Raw genomic sequence first — 26,816 nt, forward strand, 5'->3', positions numbered from 1 at the left:
CATCCCCCACCCAGCCGGGTGCAGGGGATGGCAGGGATGTACATGCCACAGGGGATATGTGGCTGCACAGTGGATCTGGCAGAGGAAGAGCGGAGAGCATCAAAATTTGACTCTCCAACCCTGCTGGGCACAGGCAGAGACGCTGGCAGTGACACGCCAGCAGATCCAAGTAGCGTGGAGGAAGAAGGATGTGAGGCCCATGCAGCAGCTCCGGGTTGGCATGCCTGGGGTCTGGTGCCGCAGGACAATCTCCGGGTGGCCCTCCCACCCCCCGGGGGGAACCAAGGACAGCGGTAACCGGCACCCACAAGTAGTGAGCAGGGGCGGGGCACCCACGTGGAGGGACAGTCAGAGGAGCCCGAATGGACCGCCGGAGGACTCTTGGGCTCTGGGAGCGGGCCGGGCAAGAGGAGTCCCGGCCCGGGCTGTGTACAAATGGTGGGGGGACCCGTCGGGGAGAGTTTCTGCGGCGGGTGGCAGCGGGGGGGGGGGGGGGGCCAGGATCAGTAGCCACAGCAGCTCCAGGGGGACGTGGGGGGTGGGTGATGGAAGGGGAATAGGAAGGCCTTGAAGGAATGGGGCTCAGGCAGGAAGGAGGATGGGTGTGTCTGCTGGCCCTAGCATCCGGGGGCCCCCGTAGGTGGCAGTGGAGGGGGGGACATCTCAAGTGTAAGGAGACAGAAAAGCCGTTCAGCCTGACCTTGGAGGGCCAGCTTGTGGACCCTGGCCAACAAAATGTTAGTGTCCATGGCCAGAGGTGCAGTGTCCACAGCAGCTCTTCCAACCGACTCCTCTGAAAGACCCCAGAATTCCCTTGGGCACACGTTCCCTGAGCTCAGGCCCATCACATCCCCATGTTACAACCAACCGTTCCCCTTGACTGGCACCTGGTGCCATTGGGAGTAGAAATTAGCCCCATTATTGGTGTATGTGAGATAAAATAAACCATATGGTTGGTGACTGATATAAAGAAGCTCCATATCATTGGTGTCAGTGGTGGCTTTCCTTATCATGGTGTTTTGCCTCTTTATTGAAGCTGCAACTAAACCTCGGCTACAGTGCCAGGCACCCTGCATTCCCTACACTATTACCCCACTGCCACCCCATACTCCGGACACCCTGCAGGACACGGACCTTTTCAAACAGCGTCCGCAATCCCTGGGCTGTCCCATGTGATCTGGGATGCTTGGCAGCCAACCCATACCGACCAATCACATTTGATGTTACTATAGAGACCTCGGTATGACTTAATTCTATAAGTTTTAAGGCCTTTGCTGAGCTTCGGCAGCTTTCCAGTGTGCCAGAGGTGCCAATCCCCTTTAAATACTATGTATTAGATGTGAACCTGTGGGCTCTTCTCTTGAAAAGCCCTGTGTGCTTTGCGTCTTTAGCGCGTTTTGTGAAAAACGCACCAAAAAAAAAAATACATCTTCCACTATAGTTGTAGTAGTATACTTCACACTATGTTAACGCAACGAAAAAAAGCAACATGCTTTTTGAGTCACATATCCATTCCTTCCCCCCCACCATGGAGAAAAAAAGCATGAAGAACGCATTATGCGTTTTTTTTGTTTTGTTTTTTACACAACAGATTAAAAAAACGCACTGAAAAGGCAATGTGCGTCTCACAACGGGGCCCCATAATGCACTCTGCATTACTGAATAAAACTATTTGTATGATTTGGTTGCTGAATTTTTACCGGGTAAAAAGGACACACTTTTTTTTTTTTCTTTATTTTCTTCTTTTTTTATTTTCTTTTTTCTTCTTTATTTGTTCTTTATTTTTCTATTTATATTTTTCTTCTTTATTTTTATTTTGCCTTTTTTTTTTTTTTTTTTTTTTTTTTTAAGCAAGTTGCAAAAGCAACACTGAATCTGGGCAATCAGGGGGATAAAGTTGAAGAGGGCATGGCTGTGTCAGCTGACCTTTTCTAGTCCCCCATGCAGTTTGCAGTTTTTTTTTTTTTTTTTTATAATTTTTACTTTATTTCCTCTTATCTGCAGCTGTCCAGGAACAGCTACAAGTCCCAACTCTGCTTGCAAAAGAAAATAAGAGTTATTTGAACTTATTTGGAGAGTTTGTTGTTATTTGTCAGGTATGTGCTGTCACAAATAAAGTTGGAAAAAAAAAATGTCTGCTTTCCATATAAATACGCCCACTTTTGGAGTTGTCTGCCCTGTTGGTCTACAGATGGAGCACATGGCTTGCTGCTGCTATGTTGGTTTGGTAAGTGATGTTTGATATGTTGGGTTGGCTCTGGGTTACATTCATTTTTCCTGCACTTTGTTTAAATGTTCCAATCTGAATGTCTAATCTTCTCTATGAATTGTGTTCTGCTTTGTGTTCAAACAGGCAAGCCTGAACACAAAGCTGCAGAGATCAACTCCAGGGGAATCCATGCTAAAATCTACTGCTGATCAATGGGAAGCATGCATTCCTCTTGCCACTGCTGGTGACTAGGAAGCATGCCTCCCCTTTGTCACTGGCGATTGATGGCAAGCATGGCTCTGGCCCTTTGCCACTGGTGATAGATAGCTCTGGCCCGTGGCAATCGATGGCAAGCATGGCTCTGGCCCTTGGCCACTGGTGATTGATGGCAAGCATGACTCTGGCCCTTGGCCACTGGCTATTGATGGCAAGCATGACTCTGGCCCTTGGCCACTGGCTATTGATGGCAAGCATGGCTCTGGCCCTTGGCCACTGACTATTGATGGCAAGCATGGCTCTGGCCCTTGGCCACTGGCTATTGATGGCAAGCATGGCTCTGGCCCTTGGCCACTGGCTATTGATGGCAAGCATGGCTCTGGCCCTTGTCCACTGGCTATTGATGGCAAGCATGGCTCTGGCCCTTGTCCACTGGCTATTGATGGCAAGCATGGCTCTGGCCCTTGGCCACTGGCTATTGATGGCAAGCATGGCTCTGGCCCTTGGCCACTGTCTATTGATGGCAAGCATGGCTCTGGCCCTTGGCCCCTGGCTATTGATGGCAAGCATGGCTCTGGCCCTTGGTCACTGGCTATTGATGGCAAGCATGGCTCTGGCCCTTGGCCACTGGCTATTGATGGCAAGCAAGGCTCTGGCCCTTGGCCACTGGCTATTGATGGCAAGCATGGCTCTGGCCCTTGGCCACTGGCTATTGATGGCAAGCAGGGCTCTGGCCCTTGGCCGCTGGCTATTGATGGCAAGCAGGGCTCTGGCCCTTGGCCGCTGGCTATTGATGGCAAGCAGGGCTCTGGCCCTTGGCCGCTGGCTATTGATGGCAAGCAGGGCTCTGGCCCTTGGCCACTGGCTATTGATGGCAAGCATGGCTCTGGCCCTTGGCCACTGGCTATTGATGGCAAGCATGGCTCTGGCCCTTGGCCACTGGCTATTGATGGCAAGCAGGGCTCTGGCCCTTGGCCACTGGCTATTGATGGCAAGCAGGGCTCTGGCCCTTGGCCACTGGCTATTGATGGCAAGCAGGGCTCTGGCCCTTGGCCGCTGGCTATTGATGGCAAGCAGGGCTCTGGCCCTTGGCCGCTGGCTATCGATGGCAAGCAGGGCTCTGGCCCTTGGCCGCTGGCGATCGATGGCAAGCAAGGCCCTGGCCGCTGGCGATCGATGGCAAGCAAGGCCCTGGCCGCTGGCGATCGATGGCAAGCAAGGCCCTGGCCGCTGGCGATCGATGGCAAGCATGGCTCTGCCTTTGGCCACGGGCCATCGATTGAATTATTTTTAGAGGGGGATTGTTGCATTAATAGCTCAGTTTACTGAATATTAAATAAGCCCCAATTATCAATGTATAATGTCCTTATAGCAAACAATCACATGACTGCTGTAAAACCGTATGGCGGTCAGTTGCTGATTGGCTGCTCTGGTTATCGCACTTTCCTACAGGACGGTTTATTTATTTTTGTTTCCAAACCCCGATGTATACTGAGCTGTCAGCTGCACTATAAACTAGGACTGCAACTAAGAATTGTTTTCATAATCGATTAGTTGGCCAATTATTGTTATGATTAATCGGCTAATGACCTAAAAAAAAGAGAGGAAAAAAAAAAAAGGTGGTGTATAATTTAGTTAATGTGTAAAGTTTAAAAAAAGTCAATTTATTTTTAAAAATCTGTATATGCAGTGGTGAATATAAATAACCAACTATATGGAAGGGAGCAAAATATGTAATCCACTCTGAGAATAACAGACAGAAGAGATATACTGTATATATTAGAGGGGATATATACTATTAGAGGAGATATACTGTATATACACTATTGAAGATATACTGTATATTCCATTAGAGGAGAGATATACTGTATATACTATTAGAAGCTATATACACTATTAGAGGGGATATATAGTGTATATACCATTAGAGGGGATATATAGTGTATATACCATTAGAGGGGATATGTAGTGCATATACCATTAGAGGGGCTATATGTAGTGCATATACCATTAGAGGGGCTATATGTAGTACATATACCATTAGAGGGGCTATATGTAGTGCATATACCATTAGAGGGGCTATATGTAGTGCATATACCATTAGAGGGGACATATGTAGTGCATATACCATTAGAGGGGACATATGTAGTGCATATACCATTAGAGGGGATAGAATATATATATATATATATATATATATATATATATATATATATATATATATATATATATATATATATATATATATATATATATATATATATATATATATATAAAATGGAGTCCTTTTTTTAATAGCAGAAAATCGCTACTATAAGGGGCTCATTTATACTGTAGAACAGTAAAAGTAATATATAGTGAAGTAGGATATATGGTGATTTTAACTAGGGGTCAGACATGAAGGGAGATATAAATCTTTTAGATTAAAGTAGTAGTAAATGCTGGTTTTGTGGTTTTTGTTTTGTGGTTTTTGTTTTGTGGGTTTGTGTTTTTGTTTTGTGATATAATCATTTTAAATATGCAAAATACTGGTAAAAGTTTACTTTAAATGTCATTGTAATGCCTTCTATTACCTCCAGTCCAGCCTCCATTTTCTCTGGGTATCTTTGTAATTATGTATCATTGTGATTATTATGTTTCTGTTAAAGCAGGGGTAGGCCCTCCAGCTGTTGTGGAACTACATTTCCCATGAGGCATTGCTGGCACTTAAAATGACTCCAAGAGGCATGATGGGACTTGTAGTTCTGCACCAGCTTGAGCGCCCCCAAGTTGCCTCCACTCCACGTTCAAGGAATGTGTTTTATTGGTTATATGTTAATAAATGGCGGCTACAGCCAATTTTCACTCCAGACGTCTGTTCTTGTATGGTTGGATTAAGTGGGGCTGTAGTTGTGGGTAATTCCTCGGAGGGGACGGGAGTGTTTTATGTCTGTTTACTCCAGTCATGGAATATTTTGGTGGATGACCAGTTTGCAGTCATGCTGTTTTTTAACCCCAGACAAGTATGCAGGTTTAGGCATTCCCCCAATATGGATACTTTTCTGTTGAGGTAAGGGATTTAGAAAGCAGCTTTCGGTAGGTCGGTAATGCTAGATTCCTTATTTCTTGGTAGGGTTATGGTATCTATTTTGGTTTACTCGACTTTGGTGAAATTGACCCCATCATTCATTTTATGATCTTTTTTTCAATTTCCAGTGGGAGGAAAAAAAGCTCAAAGCAATGTGGAATTTCCTTTGGTGGCCCTGCAGCTTCAGCAAATGGTAAGATGAAAAAGCACAGGAGGTGGCCAGGTTCTGGGGATCTAGGAGTGAGCTGTTATGGTTCGGTTGGAAGCATCTGGCAGGGATTGAGCTCCCGGGGGTGTGGATGAAGTGCGCGAGCCTTCCCCCCCCAAGTTCAGTGTCGACAGTGTTGCATGCCCTGCCCTGTCACAGCGGAGAACTTGGTTGGCTTTCATTCACATCAGTGTTCAGCATTCCATGAAGGTTACCGGTTTCTAGGAGCTCCTTCTCTGTAAAGAGATACAGGTGGTGAATTTCACTCTGATCCCACTTGGGGGAAGTCTGCGGAGAGCTTCCCCCCCCCCCCCAACGCTGGCCTCTGTGTCGGGCGCATGTTGACCCTTGCGAGTCGGGACGCATGCGGCAACATGCGTGCTGGGACACACGCTGCGTCTGAGGTCTCTGCTCACGCTGTCTCTGCTCACGCTGTCTCGACCTCCTGTGAAATGCAAATGGCATGTTGCGCGATCAAGCTTACTGTAATCATTTTATGATCTTTTTCAATTTTCTAGCTGGAGGAAAAAAAACCCCAAAGCAATACGGAATTTCCTTTGATGGCCCTGCAGCTTCAGCAAATGGTAAGTTTTTTTTTTTTTTTTTTTTTTTTTTTCTTTTTCTTTATAAACGCGGGACGAGTTTATGAGCTTTTATCGTTACTTGAGTTTTGGGTTTAGCCACATGGTTTTTGTGGACCAGAGTTGCTCATTTCATTGCTAAACTGAGTTATGCGCCTTTCTCGTGACTCATGGGCTTGGATTTAACCACACAATTTGGCGGTGACCAGGTTCCTGGGGCCAAAGAGTGAGATGTTATGGTTCGGTTGGTAGTGTCTAGCATGGATTGAGCTCCCTGGGGGTGTGGGTGGGGTGAGCGAGCCTTCCATGTAATTCGCTGTTGACAGTGCTGCTTGCCCTGTTAGGCTGGAAAACTTGGTTAGCGCCTTCGTTAACATTTCACTGTTTTGGTGGATGACCAGTTTGCCGTCATGCTGTTCTTTAACCCCAGACAAGTATGCAGGGTTTGGCATTCCCCAAATACGGATACTTTTCTGGGGAGGTAAGGGATTTAGAAAGCAGCTTTCGGTAGGTCGGTAATGCTAGATTCCTTATTTCTTGGTAGGGTTATGGTATCTAGGCTGGCCTCTGTGTCGGGCGCATGTTGACCCTTGCGAGTCGGGATGTATGCTGGCCACATGCAAGTCGGGACGCATGCATGCAACATGCGTGCTGGGACACACGCTGCGCCTGCGCATGAGGTCTCTGCTCACGCTGTCTCTGCTCACGCTGTCTCTGCTCACGCTAATTCTGTTTCTGAGGCCTCTGCGCACTGACCTCCTGTGAAATGCAAATGGCATGTTGCGCGATCAAGCTTACTGTAATCATTTTATGAACTTTTTCAATTTTCTAGCGGGAGAAAAAAAGCCCAAAGCAATACGGAATTTCCTTTGGTGGCCCTGCAGCTTCAGCAAATTTTTAAGTTTTTTTATAAACGCAGGACGAGTTTATGAGCTTTTATCGTTACTTGAGTTTTGGGTTTAGCCACATGGTTTTTGTGGACCAGAGTTGCTAATTTCATTGCTAAACTGAGTTATGCGCCTTTTTCGTGACTTATGGGCTTGGATTTAACCACATGATTTGGTGGTGACCAGGTTCCTGGGGCCTAAGCCCTTGTACACACGGTCGGAGAATCCGTCGGAATGTGTCCTATCGGACCGCGTTGTCGGATAATCCGACTGTGTGTGGTATGCATCGGACTGATTCCGTTGGACCCAATTTTCCAACTTGTTGGAAATATTTTCCGACCAACTGGTTCGATCGGACATACTCCGATCATGTGTAGAGAATTTTGATCGGACCAAGTGCCACGCATGCTCAGATCAAATTCCTACATCAAAGCTATTGGCTACCAGCCTGAACGTAGTCCTATCGTAACAAAATTGCGTCATCACGTTCTGAATGATCGGATTTTTCGACAACTTAATCCGACCGTGTGTATGCAACAGTTTCGGACAAGATCCAACGGATTTGGTTGTCGAAATCTCCGACCGTGTGTTCAGGGGCTAAGAGTGAGATATTATGGTTTGGTTGGTAGTGTCTAGCATGGATTGAGCTCCTGGGGGTGTGGGTGGGGTGAGCGAGCCTTCCATGTAATTCGCTGTTGACAGTGCTGCTTGCCCTGTCACGCTGCAAGTATGCAGGTTTAGGTATTCCCCAAATACGCATACTTTTCTGGGGAGGTAAGGGATTTAGGAAGCATCTTTCGGTAGGTCGGTAATGCTAGATTCCTTATTTCTTGGTAGGGTTATGGTATCTATTTTGGTTTAATCGACTTTGGTGGAATTGACCCCATCGTTCATTTTATGATCTTTTTTAATTTTCTAGCTGGAGAAAAAAAAAGCTCAAAGCAATGTGGAATTTCCTTGGTGGCCCTGCAGCTTCAGCAAATGGTAAGATGAAAAAACACAGGAGGTGGCCAGGTTCTGGGGATCTAGGAGTGAGCTGTTATGGTTCGGTTGGAAGCATCTGGCAGGGATTGAGCTCCCGGGGGTGTGGATGAAGTGCGCGAGCCTTCCCCCCCAAGTTCAGTATCGACGGTGTTGCATGCCCTGCCCTGTCACAGCGGAGAACTTGGTTGGCTTTCATTCACATCAGTGTTCAGCATTCCATGAAGGTTACCGGTTTCTAGGAGCTCCTTCTCTGTAAAGAGATGCAGGTGGTGAATTTCACTCTAATCCCACTTGGGGCAAGTCTGCGGAGAGCTTCCCCCCCCCCCCCAATGCTGGCCTCCGTGTCGGGCGCATGTTGACCCTTGCGAGTCAGGATGTATGCTGGCCACATGCAAGTCGGGACGCATGCGGCAACACGCCTGCTGGGACACGCGCTGCGCATGAGGTCTCTGCTCACGCTACTTCTGTTTCTGAGGCCTCTGCGCGCCGACTACCTGTGAAATGCAAATGGCATGTTGCGCGATCAAGCTTACTGTAATCATTTTATGATCTTTTTCAATTTTCTAGCGGGAGAAAAAAAAGCCCAAAGCAATACGGAATTTCCTTTGGTGGCCCTGCAGCTTCAGCAAATGGTAAGTTTTTTATAAACGCGGGACGACATTATAAGCTTTTATCGTTACTTGAGTTTTGGGTTTAGCCACATGGTTTTTGTGGACCAGAGTTGCTAATTTCATTGCTAAACTGAGTTATGAGCCATTATTGTGACTCATGGGCTTGGATTTAACCACACGATTTGGTGGTGACCAGGTTCTGGGGCCTAATGCCGCGTACACACGATTGAATTGTCCGGTGTACTTAGTCCGGCAAACAATTCGGCGGACTTTCTACCGAACGGACTTGGCCACACAGCGACACACGGAAAGTCTGGCGATTGCTAGCGCGATGACGTACAGCACGTACGACGGAACTAGAAAAAGGAAGTTCAATGGCCAGTAACTAATAGCTTCCTTTTTGTACTTGCTTCTGAGCATGCGTCATTCTTAGTCCAGCCGGACTAGCATACTGACAAACGTATTGTCCGCTGAAACCCAAGTCCGGAAAGATTGGGCTGCAAAACTACTTTCTAAGTCCGCCAGACTTTACGCTGAAAAAGTACGCTGAAGCCCACACACAATCGGATTGTCTGGGGAAATGCGTTCCGGCGGACTAAGTCGCCGGACAATTTGATCACGTGTACGCGGCATAAGAGTGAGATGTTATGGTTCGGTTGGTAGTGTCTAGCATGGATTGAGCTCCTGGGGGTGTGGTTGGGGTGAGCGAGCCTTCCATGTAATTCGCTGTTGACAGTGCTGCTTGCCCTGTCACGCTGGAAAACTTGGTTAGCGCCTTCGTTCACATTTCACTGTTTTGGTGGATGACCAGTTTGCCTTCATGCTGTTCTTTAACCCCAGACAAGTATGCAGGTTTAGGCATTCTCCAAATACGCATACTTTTCTAGGGAAGTAAGGGATTTAGGAAGCATCTTTCAGTAGGCCGGTAATGCTAGATTCCTTATTTCTTGGTAGGGTTATGGCATCTATTTTGGTTTATTCGACTTTGGTGGAATTGACCCCATCGTTCATTTTATGATCTTTTTTTTCAATTTCCAGTGGGAGGAAAAAAAGCTCAAAGCAATGTGGAATTTCCTTTGGTGGCCCTGCAGCTTCAGCAAATGGTAAGATGAAAAAACACAGGAGGTGGCCAGGTTCTGGGGATCTAGGAGTGAGCTGTTATGGTTTGATTGGAAGCATCTGGCAGGGATTGAGCTCCCGGGGGTGTGGATGAAGTGCGCGAGCCTCCCCCCCCCCCCCCCCAAGTTCAGTGTCGACAGTGGGGCATGCCCTGTCACAGCGGAGGACTTGGTTGGCTTTCATTCACATCAGTGTTTAGCATTCCATGAAGGTTACCGGTTCCTAGGAGCTCCTTCTCTGTAAAGAGATGCAGGTGGCGAATTTCACTTTGATCCCACTTGGGGGAAGTCTGCGGAGAGCTTCCCCAACACTGGCCTCCGTGTCGGGCGCATGTTGACCCTTGCGAGTCGGGATGTATGCTGGCCACATGCAAGTCGGGACGCATGCGGCAACACGCGTGCTGGGACACATGCTGCGCCTGCGTATGAGGTCTCTGCTCACGCTGTCTCTGCTCACGCTGTCTCTGCTCACGCTACTTCTGTTTCTGAGGCCTCTGCGCGCCAACCTCCTGTGAAATGCAAATGGCACTGTAATCATTTTATGATCTTTTTCAATTTTCTAGCGGGAGAAAAAAAAAGCCCAAAGCAATACGGAATTTCCTTTTGGCCCTGCCACTTCAGCAAATGGTACGTTTTTTTTTTTTTTTTTTTTTTTTTTTTATAAACACGGGACGAGTTTATGAACTTTTATCGTTACTTGAGTTTTGAGTTTGGCCACATGGTTTTTGTGGACCAGAGTTGCTAATTTCATTGCTAAACTGAGTTATGAGCCTTTCTCGTGACTCATGGGCTTGGATTTAACCACGCGATTTGGTGGTGACCAGGTTCCTGGTGCCTAAGAGTGAGATGTTATGGTTCGGTTGGTAGTGTCTGGCATGGATTGAGCTCCTGGGGGTGTGGATGAGGTGCGCGAGCCTTCCCCCTAGTTCAGTATTGCTAATGTATTTAATATTGATGTTCTGATAAACTCCTTCCTTTTTTCTATACAAAATCAACCGCTTATGTTTTCATGTGATCCTAAGGCTTACATTTTATATTGTAGCTGGCGAGATGCCCACCAAGGCTGAATTATGGCAACACGATGCTGTCTGAGAGTAAACTGAGAGGTATGTATCAAATTAAATGTGTGACCACTGTGGCTGGACAGAAGTCGGTTTATCCCGGCTCGATAAGTGCTGCAGAGGCAGTAGGATTCAAATCTGATTTGTATATTTTGAGGCTGGGTTCACACGATCTCGGCGTTGGACATCCGCGTGCGATTTCGCACTGTATTGCTGTGCAGATCACATATGGTGTCTGTGCGATGTGAATTCAACCATACAGATTATATATGGCTGAATTTGCATCGCATTTGGATCGAAAGGGTGCAGGACCCTTTTTTGCTCCGCACTGGAATTGAATCGGATCAAATGCGATCCGATTCCTGCACCATTTCACAGCGCGTACTGCCAACCGAACTGGGGGTGTCATTAAAGTGGAAGTAAACTCCCCTATCGTTTTCAGCCAAGGAAGCTGCCTTCTTTGCCTCTGTTTTAATCTTCAACTGCTATGGTGCTGCACATGTGATTTGTTATGACACCAGCCATTGGATGGTTTGATAGTTTGGCTGAGAGCACAGCCAATGTGCAGTTGGCATTCCCGGCATGCTTTTTTTATTTTTTTATTTTTTTAACTGTTTAAATCCATGGGCTTACTTCCACTTTAACTTTGTATTGACACCCACAGAGGTTCGCAGAGGGAATTGTGACCTGCCTGTGAGACATGCGAGGGGGGAACTCGCACAGGAATCGCGCTGTTCGCATCGCATTGTGTGAACCTAGCCTCACAGCAAGGGAGTCTCCCTGCTGTCAAAATAAAATGAGCGGGGAGGCTTCCCGCATTTGGATGGAGGAATCTGATCCTTTTTTTTTTTTTTTTTTTCATTTAACCCACTGGTTAAACGTAAACTGACTCCTGCTTTAACGGCTCTAGAGATTCAGGGCTAAGTGACCCTGGAACACATTAAAGCCAGGTTTAACCATACAGCAAGCATTTTGGGTTCACAGTGAAAGTCTGTATTGCATGACATGGTTTAGATTGGACCTCAGATTTCATTATCTCTGAATACATAGGCATGACTCCATTGTAAATTTTTTTTCTTTTCCATGACTAGTTGGAAGGCCATGAACAGTCAAAGCAAGATGAAATCCCTTTTCTGCTCCTGCAGTACTGGCAAATGGTAGGTAGCATGGCTTGGGTTAGCCACTCAATGTTGTGGACCCAAAAATGAATGTACTTGGTTACGCAGGATTAGGAAGTAGAGCGAGAATCTAGAGCTCAATCATCTGTCTGAGTTGTGAGTTTTTCATCATAACTCATTGCTTGGGTTTAACCACTCAATGTTGTGGACCCAAAAATGAATGTACTACTTTGTTACACTGAGTTAGGAAGGAGATAGCCAAGTAGGATAGGTCTAAAGCAGAGTTATGAGCTTTCATCCTAACTTGTTGCATGGGTTTAGCCACTCAGTTTTTTTGTGGACCCAAAGCTTTATATTGGCTTATACTATTTTAGCCACTATAGTCTATGGCTGAGTTTATGAATTTTATTGGGAAAGTCTACAGGGAGCTCCCCGCTCTCTGGAAGTCTCTGCGGGTGCATTGAATTTTATCATAGCTCTTAAGTTTTGGGCTCAGATGTTCTTGTTCAGTCTGAAGTCTCTTCCTCCTTGGGTTGTGGGTTATTGGGGCGTTAAGGAGCTTTGATGGAGCAGGGCAGGGCATTGCAACACTGCTTCACCCGAGTCTCTGCCTCATTCACTCACAGCTTGTGCTTTACCCTGAAGGTCATCGGTTTCAAGGATTTGGTTTCTGCAGGGCTAAGCAAGAATGTTAATCTGATCCCTTTGGGAAAAGTCTACAGGGAGTCAATATATTCTATGGCTGAGTTTATGAATTTTATTGGGAAAGTCTACAGGGAGCCCCCGCTCTCTGCAAGTAAAGGGTCAGCTGTTGCAAGACGGTCTTAAATTTTTACTGTGAGCTGTAGTTGGGCATCTGGACTGGTTGCCAGGCTGTTCTGTAGTGGCAGCTTTGGGGACTGGGTCAATCTCAGTCTTTGCTGGATTGGGGGAGGAGTGCCCACTCCTTCGAGAAGGCCGAGGCTAGTTTGTATTCAGTCTCCTTGTCTGCCGCTCTAGTGCATCCTGGCAGTTAGTCTAGAAGTTTAACTATGGCTTACAGTGGGAATGGCGGATTCTCTTATAACTGTTCATCCTTTCTTCCTGGGAATACGGAGTGGTGTTCTTTGGAATGGTTCTTTGTTTTTCTTGGTTGGAGTATGAGGGCACTATATTACAGTCAACAAACACTTCGGCCAGGCCAAAATCAACGCTCCCTATTCTTGGGTCAGGCTTAAGATATGGAGTCAGGATGCCTTGTCCCCTTAAGGGGAAAAGGTATGACACATGTCGTTCCCACACGAATAGGTTTAATCTTCCCGAATTTAATTTATTGGAATAAGTCTGCAAGTTCACACCGGATGTATTGGTGTCAGGAAGCTAGTTGTTAGTTTGGACAGGGTATAACCTCATTTAATGTCCACCTTGGAGAAAAGTAGAATGTAGTTGCAAATGATTTCCCTTTGATTGCAGGCTTTGTGGTCCCAACAGAGCAGAGTTTATGGGCAATACATATGCACTTGAGGCCCTCGGTGTCAAAGATGACCACCCCTTCGTTAATGGTCTCCACAGTGCCCCTCCTAAATCACACAATTTAGCTGCCAATGTGGAAATGGGCTTTAAGGATTGCTTATCAATGTCTCATCTCTAACCCTTTATCACTCCTCCTTTTTAGCTCCTGCCTATGTTTTCAATGAGTTTACTGAACTTCTAGCAGTGTTGGCGTGCCAGCAAGGTCGAGGAAAAGCAATCAACCCAAAGATGTCTTCATTGATTTTTACCAGACTTCCTTCCCAATTTCGATCTGTGTGCATGAAGATGTAGCCTCTTTCTGATCACTTTAATGACTGTCCTCTACTATTTATAATATGGAATCAAACATAACTAAAAAATAAATTTTGACCTGATTTTTAAACCTAATGTCTTGTCTTTGCTTTTTGTGTTTAATCTAGATTACTCTAGTCTGCTTTGTTTGCACTTGTGTAGTCACACCCCCGTAGGGGTTGCTGAATGTTCTCCTGTGACCCTGCCCAGCCCGGCATCCCTCTCAGACAAAATGTTCTAAAACCTTTGTTTTTTGAGGGGGTTTAACTTGGATGGGGATTTATGGGATGCCCAGGAATATTCAGTGCAACTTTCTTGGGACTTCAATGTGGTTTACACTCCCTTGCGTAAGACCTCTTATCCCTCCTCCCTTCTGATGGGCTGTCACAGATACTCGGGTACTCTGATGGACTGTGACAGGTACTCAAATACTCTGACTGTGATTGACTGGTACTATGAGGGGTGGTGACAGGTCCTCTTTATGGGGGGGCAGGCAATCAATGTGATTGGCGTGTACATTCTAAGCGGTAACGAGATGTTACCGCATCTCCTCCTCCTCACACACGACCGGTGTGTAAGGAGGAGAACAACCCGGTAACATCTCGTTACCGCGGTTTGTTTACATTTTAGTGATCGGCTGTGAAAGGATCACAGCTGATCACGTAAGTATACAGCCGGCCAATGGCTGTTTACCAGCATTGGTGACGAGCAGTGTTCCCGGGGAACACGCCGCCACCGACGTGATCGTGCACAGTGGGGGTGTGACCATCTGTGATCGGCTGTGACTAAATCACGGCCGATCACGTGGTAAACAGCCATAACCAATGGCTGTTAACCCACTTCGGTGGCGAGTGGTGTCTCCGTGACACGCCGCCACCGAAAACACAGATGCGCGCATTCCCTGTTTAAACGGGAGGCCGTCATATGACGGCCTCACGCCACAATAGGTGCGCCACCTGGCTGTCATTTGACTGCCAGCGGTCAGGAAGTAGTTAGTCTAGGTTGGTTAGTAAATGTAGAAAAATCAAACCTACAACCCACGCAACAAAGTATTTGGGATATATAACAGACTCAGTCCAACAGAGTTTTTTTTTTTTTTTATTATTTATTTATTTTTGTTTACCCAAGGAAAAAATAGGAAAAATTCAAAAAGAAATGAGAGCAATGCAGGCCAATCTACCATGTCCAATAAGAAAAATAATGTCAACACTGGGGTTGCTAACATTTGCAATCCCAGAGGTACAATGGGCAAGTCTACATTTTCGGCCACTACAGTTGTTGTTGTTAAAAATATGGGATCACAGGCAGGAGTCGCTGGATACACAGGTGTTAGTACCAGCAAAGGTAAAAAAAAAGACCCTATGGTGGTGGACAAGGGCAGAAACCATAAACAAAGGACGGCTATGGATTCTACCCATTTCCTGAATCCTAACCACAGATGCAAGTGGCACAGGGTGGGAGCACATTTAGACGCCCAAATAGCACAAGGGACTTGGGTGAAGGAAGAGTGGACGAGGTCGTCCAACTGGAAGGAGTTGAGGGCAGTATGGTTTGAACTTCAGTCCTTCCAGAAAGAGTTGAGAGGACATCATGTACAGATCAGACAACTCGTTGGTAGTAGCCTATATAAGCAAACGGGGCAACCAGAAGCTGAGCCCTGTGATCTTTAGCAGGAGAAATCTTGAAATGGGGAGAGAAGAACATACTCTCTTTTTCAGCAGTCCACCTAAAAGGGGATTTAAACAAAGTGGCAGATTTCCTCAGCAGGAAGAAAGTAAAAGAAGCGGATTGGGAACTAAAAGAGGAGGTATTCTACCAGATTACAAAAAATGGAGAATGCCTCAGGTAGAATTATTCGCTTCAAAGGAAAGCAGGAAAGTTTGAGCATTCTTTTCCCTGAGAAGAGAGGAGGGAGTACTCTTAGTTAGAGAACTCCCCATAGAGCCCCCTTGGTTGCTACCAGTCCAGGAGGACCTACTATCCCAGGGCCCAGTGTATTGTCCCCAGGTGGAAAGGTAGAAATTAGCCACCTGGTATCTGGGGAGCAGGTGCTAAAGGCAAAAGGGTTCTCAAGCCGTTTGATAGAAACGCTGCTGAAAAACGAAGGTTGAGACACATATCATCTACCAGAGTATGGAAATGTTTTAGCAGATGGTGCACAACTTCAAAACACAGAGCTCAGTAGCAGTCTTAGGATTTCTACAGAGTGGTATAGATAAAGGACTAAGCCTAAATACGTTAAAGGGTCAATTGTCAGCACTGTCGGTTTACCAGGAAAGAAGTTTAGCTTCAAACCCATGAATAATCTGACTCTTAAATCCGTGAGCAGAGGCCGATACAAGGTACAGCCTTTCCAAAGTGGGACCTGTCAATTAGTGTTGCAAACTATGACAGCAGACCCCTTTTGAACCACTAAAGGATTGCAGCCTGAAGATGCTGACGCTTAAAGCAATCTTCTTAGTAGCAATTACTACAGACAAAAGGGTCTGCGAGATGGAAGCACTATCAATCAGACCCCCTTTTGCCAGATTTTCCCGGACCGCATAGTCTTTAAAATGGACCTGGATTTCTGCCTAAAATTACCTCAAGATTTCATAGAGGCCAAGAAATTGTGTTACCATCATTTTGTCCAAATCCTTCTCAGGAACAAGAAGGAAAATTCCATAATTTAGATGTCGGGAGATGCATCTTACACTATTTAGAAGCAACAAAAACAATTAGAAAGACGGAGTCTTTATTTATTTTATTTTCTGGAGCTAGGCAAGGGCAAAAAGCTTCAAGAAGCACAATAGCCAGATGGCTAAGAGAAACCATAGAACAGGCTTACAAGCTAGGAGGTGTGCAGATCCCAGAGGGAATCGGGGTGCACTCCACAAGGGCAATGGCAGCGTCACAGGCGGAGAGAGCTGGAGCAACACTGGAACAGATTTGTAAAGCGGCAACATTGTCCAGCTTTACCACTTGTGTAAAACACTATAGAGTGGACTTATGGTACTTATTGTAACTGGTGTGATAGACCAGTGGCCCCCAAAAACAACAGATTGAAGCGGGGTGTTATATACCTTCTTCCACATACATACTGCACGTCTCTAGAGAGTTTTGTCACAGGGTCATTTAAAAAATGACAGGCAAAGGAAGAGGCAGGCCCTTCCGCAGGGGTGGTAGGGGTAGGGCAGGAGCAACAGGCTTGAGCCAAAGTGGGGAAATTGCAGAAGGTGCGTGCGATTACGTCAAAGGAAGCACCAGAATTGGTTGACTGGCTCACTCAGCCTTACTCTTCTGCACCCTCCTCATCCTCTCGATCTGCACCCTCTTCTTCACTCTCTATGTGCACCCCCAAAGACACTACCACCAACACCATCACCACATACCTTCCGCTTGAGTCACAGGAATTATTTTCTGATCCATATCAAGACATTTCCGATGCGCAGCCACTCTTGGTATTGGATTAGGAAGAGGAGGTAGCAACAACCGCTACTCAGCAGTCTGACGACAGTACCCAGATCAGCCCAAGAAGGAGGTTTGTCCCCGGTGTTGCTGCCTACTCCGAGATCTCTAATTATAGCGGTGGGGAAGGTGACGTCGATGATGACGTGTCTAGTAATGTCACATGGGTGCCCACAAGAGAGGAAGAGGAGGGGAGTTCAGAAGGAGATATGGACCATCAGATAGGGAGGAGAAGCAGGAAGAACTTACATTGCACAGGAGGGACAAAGCAGACTGCGAATGTATCAGGAGCGAGTCATCGACCATGTACGGTCACATCTGGCGCTCCCAGGACACTGGCACATGGCTCCGCAGTGTGGGCTTTTTTTTAACGTGTCCGCTGCTGACAATAGCGTTGCCATCTGCAATCTTTGCAGTCAACGCATTAGTCACGGTAAGCCCAACACTCACCTAGGGACGACCGCCTTAAGAAGGTACATGGGCAGCCATCACCGAGCCAAGTGGGAGCAACGGAACACACAAAGCCACACTGCAGGCTCTCACCGTCCAGCCTCATCTTCTACTTCTCCTTCTCCTCTCTCCTCACAATTGTCCTCCACTCCACCTTCCATCACGCCAAGCTCACGTTTTTCTGCAAAAAGGCAGGCTTCCGTGGGCCTAATGTTCGAGCGTAAACAAATGACCCTCTTGCCCAATGGTTGACGGCTGGCTTGTCAGAACTGATAGCCTGCCAACTACTGCCATATAAACTGGTGGACTCGGAGGCCTTTTGCAAATTTGTGGCCATTGGAACACCACAATGGAAGGTCCCAGGAAGGAAAAATTTCTCAGAGAAGGGCATCCCAGAGCTATATGGCCATGTTCAGCGGCAAGTGAATGTATCTCTGGCACACAGTGTCGGTGCCAAGATACATCGGACCACAGACACGTGGTCTAGCAAACACGGGCAGGGAAGGTATATCACTTTTACTGCCCACTGGGTGAACCTTCTGACCGCCGTCAAGCTTGTAACCCGTGGCACCCGTGTAGATTTGGTTTTACCACCACGGATTGCATGCAGGCCTGCTGTCAAAGATCAGCTGCGGAGCTGATCTGTGTCTGACCTTTACTGCAGTAGGTCAACTGGCATCTGTTGTTCCACTAGCTGGTGTTCAGTAGTGATGGACGAACTTCCGACGGGACGTTTCGCGGACTGCAAATGCGGCCGATAGTTCGCGAACCGTAACGTTCGCGGCGGGCCCCATTGACTTCAATGGGAGGCGAACTTCGAAAACCTACAGGTCAAACTTGCAGCCACAAAATAATTAATAGCTGTGCAAACATAGTCCCACCACATGGCCAATGACATAACACATGTATGAGGTGAATCTGGGATCGACAACTACAAGCATTCTTTTTTTATATGGGAAATTGTTGTGACAATTCAGGACTGTGGAGCGCATGAAGGCAATGGAGGAGAGGGAAGGTCAGGGACCAGAGTAGGCAAAGAAGAGGGTGCAGGAGATGATCACCAGCAGCGTGACATACAGCAATGACACCTGCACCGTGATAGAGAGAACTGACACCTGCACCGTAAGCAGCCCCAGGAGGAAGTCAGCATAGCACAGGGATGGTGGGAGCCCCTAATAATGAGCATAGCACAGGGATGGTGGGAGCCCCTCATAATATGCACAGCAGAGGTACAGCCCCAGGAGGAAGTCAGCACAGCACAGGGATGGTGGGAGCCCCTCATAATAAGCAGCCCCAGTAGAAATATGACACCGCTCAACCTCTTCAAAGAGGAGGGTACGGGCATATAGTACGGTGTGCTTTTTTTGGACAAGGAAGTGAGCCAAATGAAGAAAGAAGGTCTCTGTGCTCGATTAAAAAAATTGTTTATAGACATATACATGGTCTACTGGTCACATGTGTTGAATTCCTCCGAGATCCATGCCTCATTCATTTTTAGAAATGTGAGGTAGTTAACTCTGTCGTGAGCTAGGCGAGTACGCTTATCGGTCACGATGCCCCCTGCTGCGCTGAACGTCCTTTCGGATAGGACACTGGATGAGGGGCAAGCCAACAGTTAGATTGCAAATTGGGCAAGCTCTGGCCAGAGGTCAAGCCTGCCCACCCAGTAGTCCAGGGGTTCATCACTCCTCAGAGCGTCCACATCGGCCGTTAACCGGAAGTAGTCGGACACCTGACGGTCTAGGCGTTCCCTGATGCTGGATCCGGATGACACCTGTCGATGGGTCAGCTGAAAGAATGATCTCATATCCGAAGTCACCAACACATCTTCAAACTGGCCTCTTCTTGCAGGCGCTGTTGGATTGGTACCCGCAAATCCTTCCCCCAAAAGGGTCTAAAATGACCAAAATTGCAACCCCGGCCCTTTTACCCCAAAATGGGTCCAAAATGACCGAAATTGCACCCCCGGCCCTTTTACCCCAAAATGGGTCCAAAATGACCAAAATTGCACCCCCGGCCCTTTTATGCTGAAATGGGTCCAAAATCACCAAAATTGCACCCCCGGCCCTTTTATCCCAAAATGGGTCAAAAATGACCAAAATTGCACCCCCGGCTCTTTTATCCCAAAATGGGTCCAAAACGACACAAAATTGCACCCCCAGCCCTTGTATCCCTAAATGGGTCCAAAATGACCAAAATTGCACCCCCGGCCCTTTTATCCCAAAATGGGTCCAAAATGACCAAAATGGCACCCCCGGCCCTTTTACCCCAAAAAGGGACCAAAATGACCAAAATGGCACCCCCGGCCCTTTTATCCCAAAATGCGTCCAAAACGACACAAAATTGCACCCCCAGCCCTTGTATCCCTAAATGGGTCCAAAATGACCAAAATTGCACCCCCGGCCCTTTTATCCCAAAATGGGTCCAAAATGACACAAAATCGCACCCCCGGCCCTTTTATCCCAAAATGGGTCCAAAATGACCAAAATGGCACCCCCGGCCCTTTTATCCCAAAATGGGTCCAAAATGACCAAAATGGCACCCCCGGCCCTTTTATCCAAAAATGGGTCCAAAATGACACAAAATCGCACCCCCGGCCCTTTTATCCCAGAAAGGGTCCAAAACAACACAAAATAGCAACCCGGCCCTTTTACCCCAAAAAGGGACCAAAATGACCAAAATGGCACCCCCGGCCCTTTTATCCCAAAATGGGTCCAAAATGACCAAAATTGCGCCCCCGGCCCTTTTATCCCAAAATGGGTCCAAAATGACCAAAATTGCGCCCCCGGCCCTTGTATCCCAAAATGGGTCCAAAATGACACAAAATCGCACCCCCGGCCCTTTTATCCCAAAATGGGTCCAAAATGACACACAATCGCACCCCGGCCCTTTTATCCCAAAATTGGTCCAAAATGACACAAAATTGCACCCCTGGCCCTTTTATCCCAAAATGGGTCTAAAACGACACAAAATTGCACCTCCGGCCCTTTTACCCCAAAAAGGGTCCAACATGACCAAAATGGCACCCCCGGCCCTTTTATCCCAAAATGGGTCCAAAATGACCAAAATTGCACCCCCTGCCCTTTTATCCCAAAATGGGTCCAAAATGACACAAAATTGCACCCCCGGCCCTTTTATCCCAAAATGGGTCCAAAATGACACAAAATTGCACCCCCTGCCCTTTTATCCCAAAATGGGTCCAAAATTAAACAAAATCGCACCCCCGGCCCTTTTATCCCAAAAAGGGACCAAAATTACCAAAATGGCACCCCCGGCCTTTTTATCCCAAAAAGAGTCCAAAACAACACAAAATTACACCCCGGCCCTTTTACCCCAAAAAGGGACCAAAATGACCAAAATTGCACCCCCGGCCCTTTTACCCCAAAAAGGGTCCAAAATGACCAAAATTGCACCCCCGGCCCTTTTATCCCAAAATGGGTCCAAAACGACACAAAATTGCACCCCCGGCCCTTGTATCCCAAAATGGGTCCAAAACGACACAAAATTGCACCCCCGGCCCTTGTATCCCTAAATGGGTCCAAAATGACCAAAATTGCACCCCTGGCCCTTTTATCCCAAAATGGGTCCAAAATGACCAAAATGGCACCCCCTGCCCTTTTATCCAAAAATGGGTCCAAAATGACACAAAATCGCACCCCGGCCCTTTTATCCCAGAAAGGGTCCAAAATGACACAAAATAGCAACCCGGCCCTTTTACCCCAAAAAGGGACCAAAATGACCAAAATGGCACCCCCGGCCCTTTTATCCCAAAATGCATCCAAAATGACCAAAATGGCACCCCCGGCCCTTTTATCCCAAAATGGGTCCAAAACGACACAAAATTGCACCCCCGGCCCTTGTATCCCTAAATGGGCCCAAAATGACCAAAATTGCACCCCCGGCCCTTTTATCCCAAAATGGGTCCAAAATGACACAAAATCGCACCCCTTGCCCTTTTATCCCAAAATGGGTCCAAAATGACCAAAATGGCACCCCCGGCCCTTTTATCCAAAAATGTGTCCAAAATGACACAAAATCGCACCCCCGGCCCTTTTATCCCAGAAAGGGTCCAAAACGACACAAAATAGCAACCCGGCCCTTTTATCCCAAAATGCGTCCAAAACAACACAAAATTGCACCCCCGGCCCTTTTATCCCAAAATGGGTCCAAAACGACACAAAATTGCACCCCCGGCCCCTTTACCCCAAAAAGGGACCAAAATGACCAAAATTGCACCCCCGGCCCTTTTATCCCAAAAAGAGTCCAAAACGACACAAAATTACACCCCCGGCCCTGTTACCCCAAAAAGGGACCAAAATGACCAAAATTGCACCCCCGGCCCTTTTATCCCAAAATGGGTCCAAAATGACCAAAATGACACCCCTGGCCCTTTTATCCAAAAATGGGTCCAAAATGACACAAAATCGCACCCCCGGCCCTTTTATCCCAGAATGGGTCCAAAACGACACAAAATTGCACCCCTGGCCCTTGTATCCCAAAATGGGTCCAAAATGACCAAAATTGCACCCCTGGCCCTTTTGTCCCAAAAAGAGTCCAAAACGACACAAAATTACACCCCCGGCCCTTTTACCCCAAAAAGGGACCAAAATGACCAAAATTGCACCCCCGGCCCTTTTACCCCAAAAAGGGTCCAAAATTACCAAAATTGCACCCCCGGCCCTTTTATCCCAAATGGGTCCAAAACAACACAAAATTGCACCCCCGGCTCTTTTATCCCAAAATGGGTCCAAAACGACACAAAATTGCACCCCCAGCCCTTGTATCCCTAAATGGGTCCAAAATGACCAAAATTGCACCCCCGGCCCTTTTATCCCAAAATGGGTCCAAAATGACCAAAATGGCACCCCCGGCCCTTTTACCCCAAAAAGGGACCAAAATGACCAAAATCGCACCCCCGGCCCTTTTATCCCAGAAAGGGTCCAAAACGACACAAAATAGCAACCCGGCCCTTTTATCCCAAAATGCGTCCAAAACAACACAAAATTGCACCCCCGGCCCTTTTATCCCAAAATGGGTCCAAAACGACACAAAATTGCACCCCCGGCCCCTTTACCCCAAAAAGGGACCAAAATGACCAAAATTGCACCCCCGGCCCTTTTATCCCAAAAAGAGTCCAAAACGACACAAAATTACACCCCCGGCCCTGTTACCCCAAAAAGGGACCAAAATGACCAAAATTGCACCCCCGGCCCTTTTATCCCAAAATGGGTCCAAAATGACCAAAATGGCACCCCTGGCCCTTTTATCCAAAAATGGGTCCAAAACGACACAAAATTGCACCCCCAGCCCTTGTATCCCTAAATGGGTCCAAAATGACCAAAATTGCACCCCCGGCCCTTTTATCCCAAAATGGGTCCAAAATGACACAAAATCGCACCCCCGGCCCTTTTATCCCAAAATGGGTCCAAAATGACCAAAATGGCACCCCCGGCCCTTTTATCCCAAAATGGGTCCAAAATGACCAAAATGGCACCCCCGGCCCTTTTATCCCAGAAAGGGTCCAAAACGACACAAAATAGCAACCCGGCCCTTTTACCCCAAAAAGGGACCAAAATGACCAAAATTGCACCCCGGCCTCTTTTACCCCAAAAAGGGACCAAAATGACCAAAATTGCACCCCCGGCCCTTTTATCCCAAAATGGGTCCAAAATGACCAAAATGGCACCCCCGGCCCTTTTATCCAAAAATGGGTCCAAAATGACACAAAATCGCACCCCCGGCCCTTTTATCCCAGAAGGGGGCCAAAACGACACAAAATAGCAACCCGGCCCTTTTACCCCAAAAAGGGACCAAAATGACCAAAATTGCACCCCGGCCTCTTTTACCCCAAAAAGGGACCAAAATGACCAAAATTGCACCCCCGGCCCTTTTATCCCAAAATGGGTCCAAAATGACCAAAATGGCACCCCCGGCCCTTTTATCCAAAAATGGGTCCAAAATGACACAAAATCGCACCCCCGGCCCTTTTATCTCAGAAAGGGTCCAAAACGACACAAAATAGCAACCCGGCCCTTTTACCCCAAAAAGGGACCAAAATGACCAAAATGGCACCCCCGGCCCTTTTATCCCAAAATGCGTCCAAAATGACCAAAATGGCACCCCCGGCCCTTTTATCCCAAAATGGGTCCAAAACGACACAAAATTGCACCCCGGCCCTTGTATCCCTAAATGGGTCCAAAATGACCAAAATTGCACCCCCGGCCCTTTTATCCGAAAATGGATTCAAAATGACACAAAATTGCACCCCTTGCCCTTTTATCCCAAAATGGGTCCAAAATGACCAAAATGGCACCCCAGGCCCTTTTATCCAAAAATGGGTCCAAAACAACACAAAATTGCACCCCCGGCCCTTTTACCCCAAAAAGGGTCCAAAACGACCAAAATTGCACCCCCGGCCCTTTTATCCCAAAATGGGTCCAAAATGAACTAATTGGCACCCCCGGCCCTTTTATCCCAAAATGGGTCCAAAATGACACAAAATCGCACCCCCGGCCCTTTTTTCCCAAAAAGGGTCCAAAAAGACCAAAATGGCACCCCCGGCCCTTTTATCCCAAAATGGGTCCAAAACGACACAAAATTGCACCCCCGGCCCTTGTATCCCAAAATGGGTCCAAAACGACACAAAATTGCACCCCCGGCCCTTTTACCCCAAAAAGGGTCCAAAATGACACAAAATCGCACCCCCGACCCTTTTATCCCAAAAAGGGTCCAAAATGACCAAAATGGAACCCCCGGCTCTTTTATCCCAAAATGGGTCCAAAATGACACAAAATCGCACCCCCGGCCCTTTTATCCCAAAATGGGTCCAAAATGACACAAATCGCACCCCCGGCCCTTTTATCCCAAAATGGGTCCAAAATGACACAAAATCGCACCCCTTGCCCTTTTATCCCAAAATGGGTCCAAAATGACCAAAATGGCACCCCCGTCCCTTTTATCCCAGAAAGGGTCCAAAACGACACAAAATAGCAACCCGGCCCTTTTATCCCAAAATGCGTCCAAAACAACACAAAATTGCACCCCCGGCCCTTTTATCCCAAAATGGGTCCAAAACGACACAAAATTGCACCCCCGGCCCCTTTACCCCAAAAAGGGACCAAAATGACCAAAATTGCACCCCCGGCCCTTTTATCCCAAAAAGAGTCCAAAACGACACAAAATTACACCCCCGGCCCTGTTACCCCAAAAAGGGACCAAAATGACCAAAATTGCACCCCCGGCCCTTTTATCCCAAAATGGGTCCAAAATGACCAAAATGGCACCCCCGGCCCTTTTATCCAAAAATGGGTCCAAAATGACACAAAATCGCACCCCCGGCCCTTTTATCCCAGAAAGGGTCCAAAACGACACAAAATAGCAACCCGGCCCTTTTATCCCAAAATGCGTCCAAAACAACACAAAATTGCACCCCCGGCCCTTTTATCCCAAAATGGGTCCAAAACGACACAAAATTGCACCCCCGGCCCTTGTATCCCAAAATGGGTCCAAATGACACAAAACTGCACCCCCTGCCCTTTTATCCCAAAATGGGTCCAAAATGACCAAAATTGCACCCACGGCCCTTTTATCCCAAAATGGGTCCAAAATGACACAAAATCGCACCCCCGGCCCTTTTATCCCAAAAAGGGTCCAAAACAACACAAAATTGCACCCCTGGCCCTTATATCCCAAAATGGGTCCAAAATGACACAAAATCGCACCCCTTGCCCTTTTATCCCAAAATGGGTCCAAAATGGCACCCCCGGCCCCTTTTATCCAAAAATGTGTCCAAAATGACACAAAATCGCACCCCCGGCCCTTTTATCCCAGAAAGGGTCCAAAACGACACAAAATAGCAACCCGGCCCTTTTATCCCAAAATGCGTCCAAAACAACACAAAATTGCACCCCCGGCCCTTTTATCCCAAAATGGGTCCAAAACGACACAAAATTGCACCCCCGGCCCCTTTACCCAAAAAGGGACCAAAATGACCAAAATTGCACCCCCGGCCCTTTTATCCCAAAAAGAGTCCAAAACGACACAAAATTACACCCCCGGCCCTGTTACCCCAAAAAGGGACCAAAATGACCAAAATTGCACCCCCGGCCCTTTTATCCCAAAATGGGTCCAAAATGACCAAAATGGCACCCCTGGCCCTTTTATCCAAAAATGGGTCCAAAATGACACAAAATCGCACCCCCGGCCCTTTTATCCCAGAATGGGTCCAAAACGACACAAAATTGCACCCCTGGCCCTTGTATCCCAAAATGGGTCCAAAATGACCAAAATTGCACCCCTGGCCCTTTTGTCCCAAAAAGAGTCCAAAACGACACAAAATTACACCCCCGGCCCTTTTACCCCAAAAAGGGACCAAAATGACCAAAATTGCACCCCCGGCCCTTTTACCCCAAAAAGGGTCCAAAATTACCAAAATTGCACCCCCGGCCCTTTTATCCCAAATGGGTCCAAAACAACACAAAATTGCACCCCCGGCTCTTTTATCCCAAAATGGGTCCAAAACGACACAAAATTGCACCCCCAGCCCTTGTATCCCTAAATGGGTCCAAAATGACCAAAATTGCACCCCCGGCCCTTTTATCCCAAAATGGGTCCAAAATGACCAAAATGGCACCCCCGGCCCTTTTACCCCAAAAAGGGACCAAAATGACCAAAATCGCACCCCCGGCCCTTTTATCCCAGAAAGGGTCCAAAACGACACAAAATAGCAACCCGGCCCCTTTATCCCAAAATGCGTCCAAAACAACACAAAATTGCACCCCCGGCCCTTTTATCCCAAAATGGGTCCAAAACGACACAAAATTGCACCCCCGGCCCCTTTACCCCAAAAAGGGACCAAAATGACCAAAATTGCACCCCCGGCCCTTTTATCCCAAAAAGAGTCCAAAACGACACAAAATTACACCCCCGGCCCTTTTATCCCAAAAAAGAGTCCAAAACGACACAAAATTGCACCCCCGGCCCCTTTACCCCAAAAAGGGACCAAAATGACCAAAATTGCACCCCCGGCCCTTTTATCCCAAAATGGGTCCAAAATG

At 47.3% G+C, this 26,816-nt stretch overlaps 1 protein-coding gene across 2 annotated transcripts in view; it reads left to right on the forward strand.

Annotated features, from left to right (window-relative positions):
- LOC143942100 (uncharacterized) overlaps positions 1 to 12,124 on the forward strand; it is a 30,311-nt gene extending 18,187 nt beyond the window's left edge. Inside the window, exons 2-8 of one of the 2 annotated variants that reach the window (XM_077463396.1) lie at positions 5,621 to 5,685; positions 8,088 to 8,152; positions 8,720 to 8,784; positions 9,802 to 9,866; positions 10,445 to 10,508; positions 10,924 to 10,987; positions 12,034 to 12,124. In XM_077463396.1, coding sequence (XP_077319522.1) covers positions 5,621 to 5,685; positions 8,088 to 8,152; positions 8,720 to 8,784; positions 9,802 to 9,866; positions 10,445 to 10,508; positions 10,924 to 10,973 — 374 coding nt within the window. In that variant the 3' untranslated portion in view covers positions 10,974 to 10,987; positions 12,034 to 12,124. The remainder of the gene's footprint in view (positions 1 to 5,620; positions 5,686 to 8,087; positions 8,153 to 8,719; positions 8,785 to 9,801; positions 9,867 to 10,444; positions 10,509 to 10,923; positions 10,988 to 12,033) is intronic. The other variant, XM_077463397.1, reaches the window with a different exon arrangement.
- The last annotated feature ends 14,692 nt before the right edge of the window (positions 12,125 to 26,816 follow it).

This window comes from Lithobates pipiens, unplaced genomic scaffold (genome assembly GCF_037356315.1).
Source record: "Lithobates pipiens isolate NorthernLeopardFrog02 unplaced genomic scaffold, aLitPip1_a1.2 Scaffold_30, whole genome shotgun sequence".
Taxonomy (NCBI): domain Eukaryota; kingdom Metazoa; phylum Chordata; class Amphibia; order Anura; family Ranidae; genus Lithobates; species Lithobates pipiens.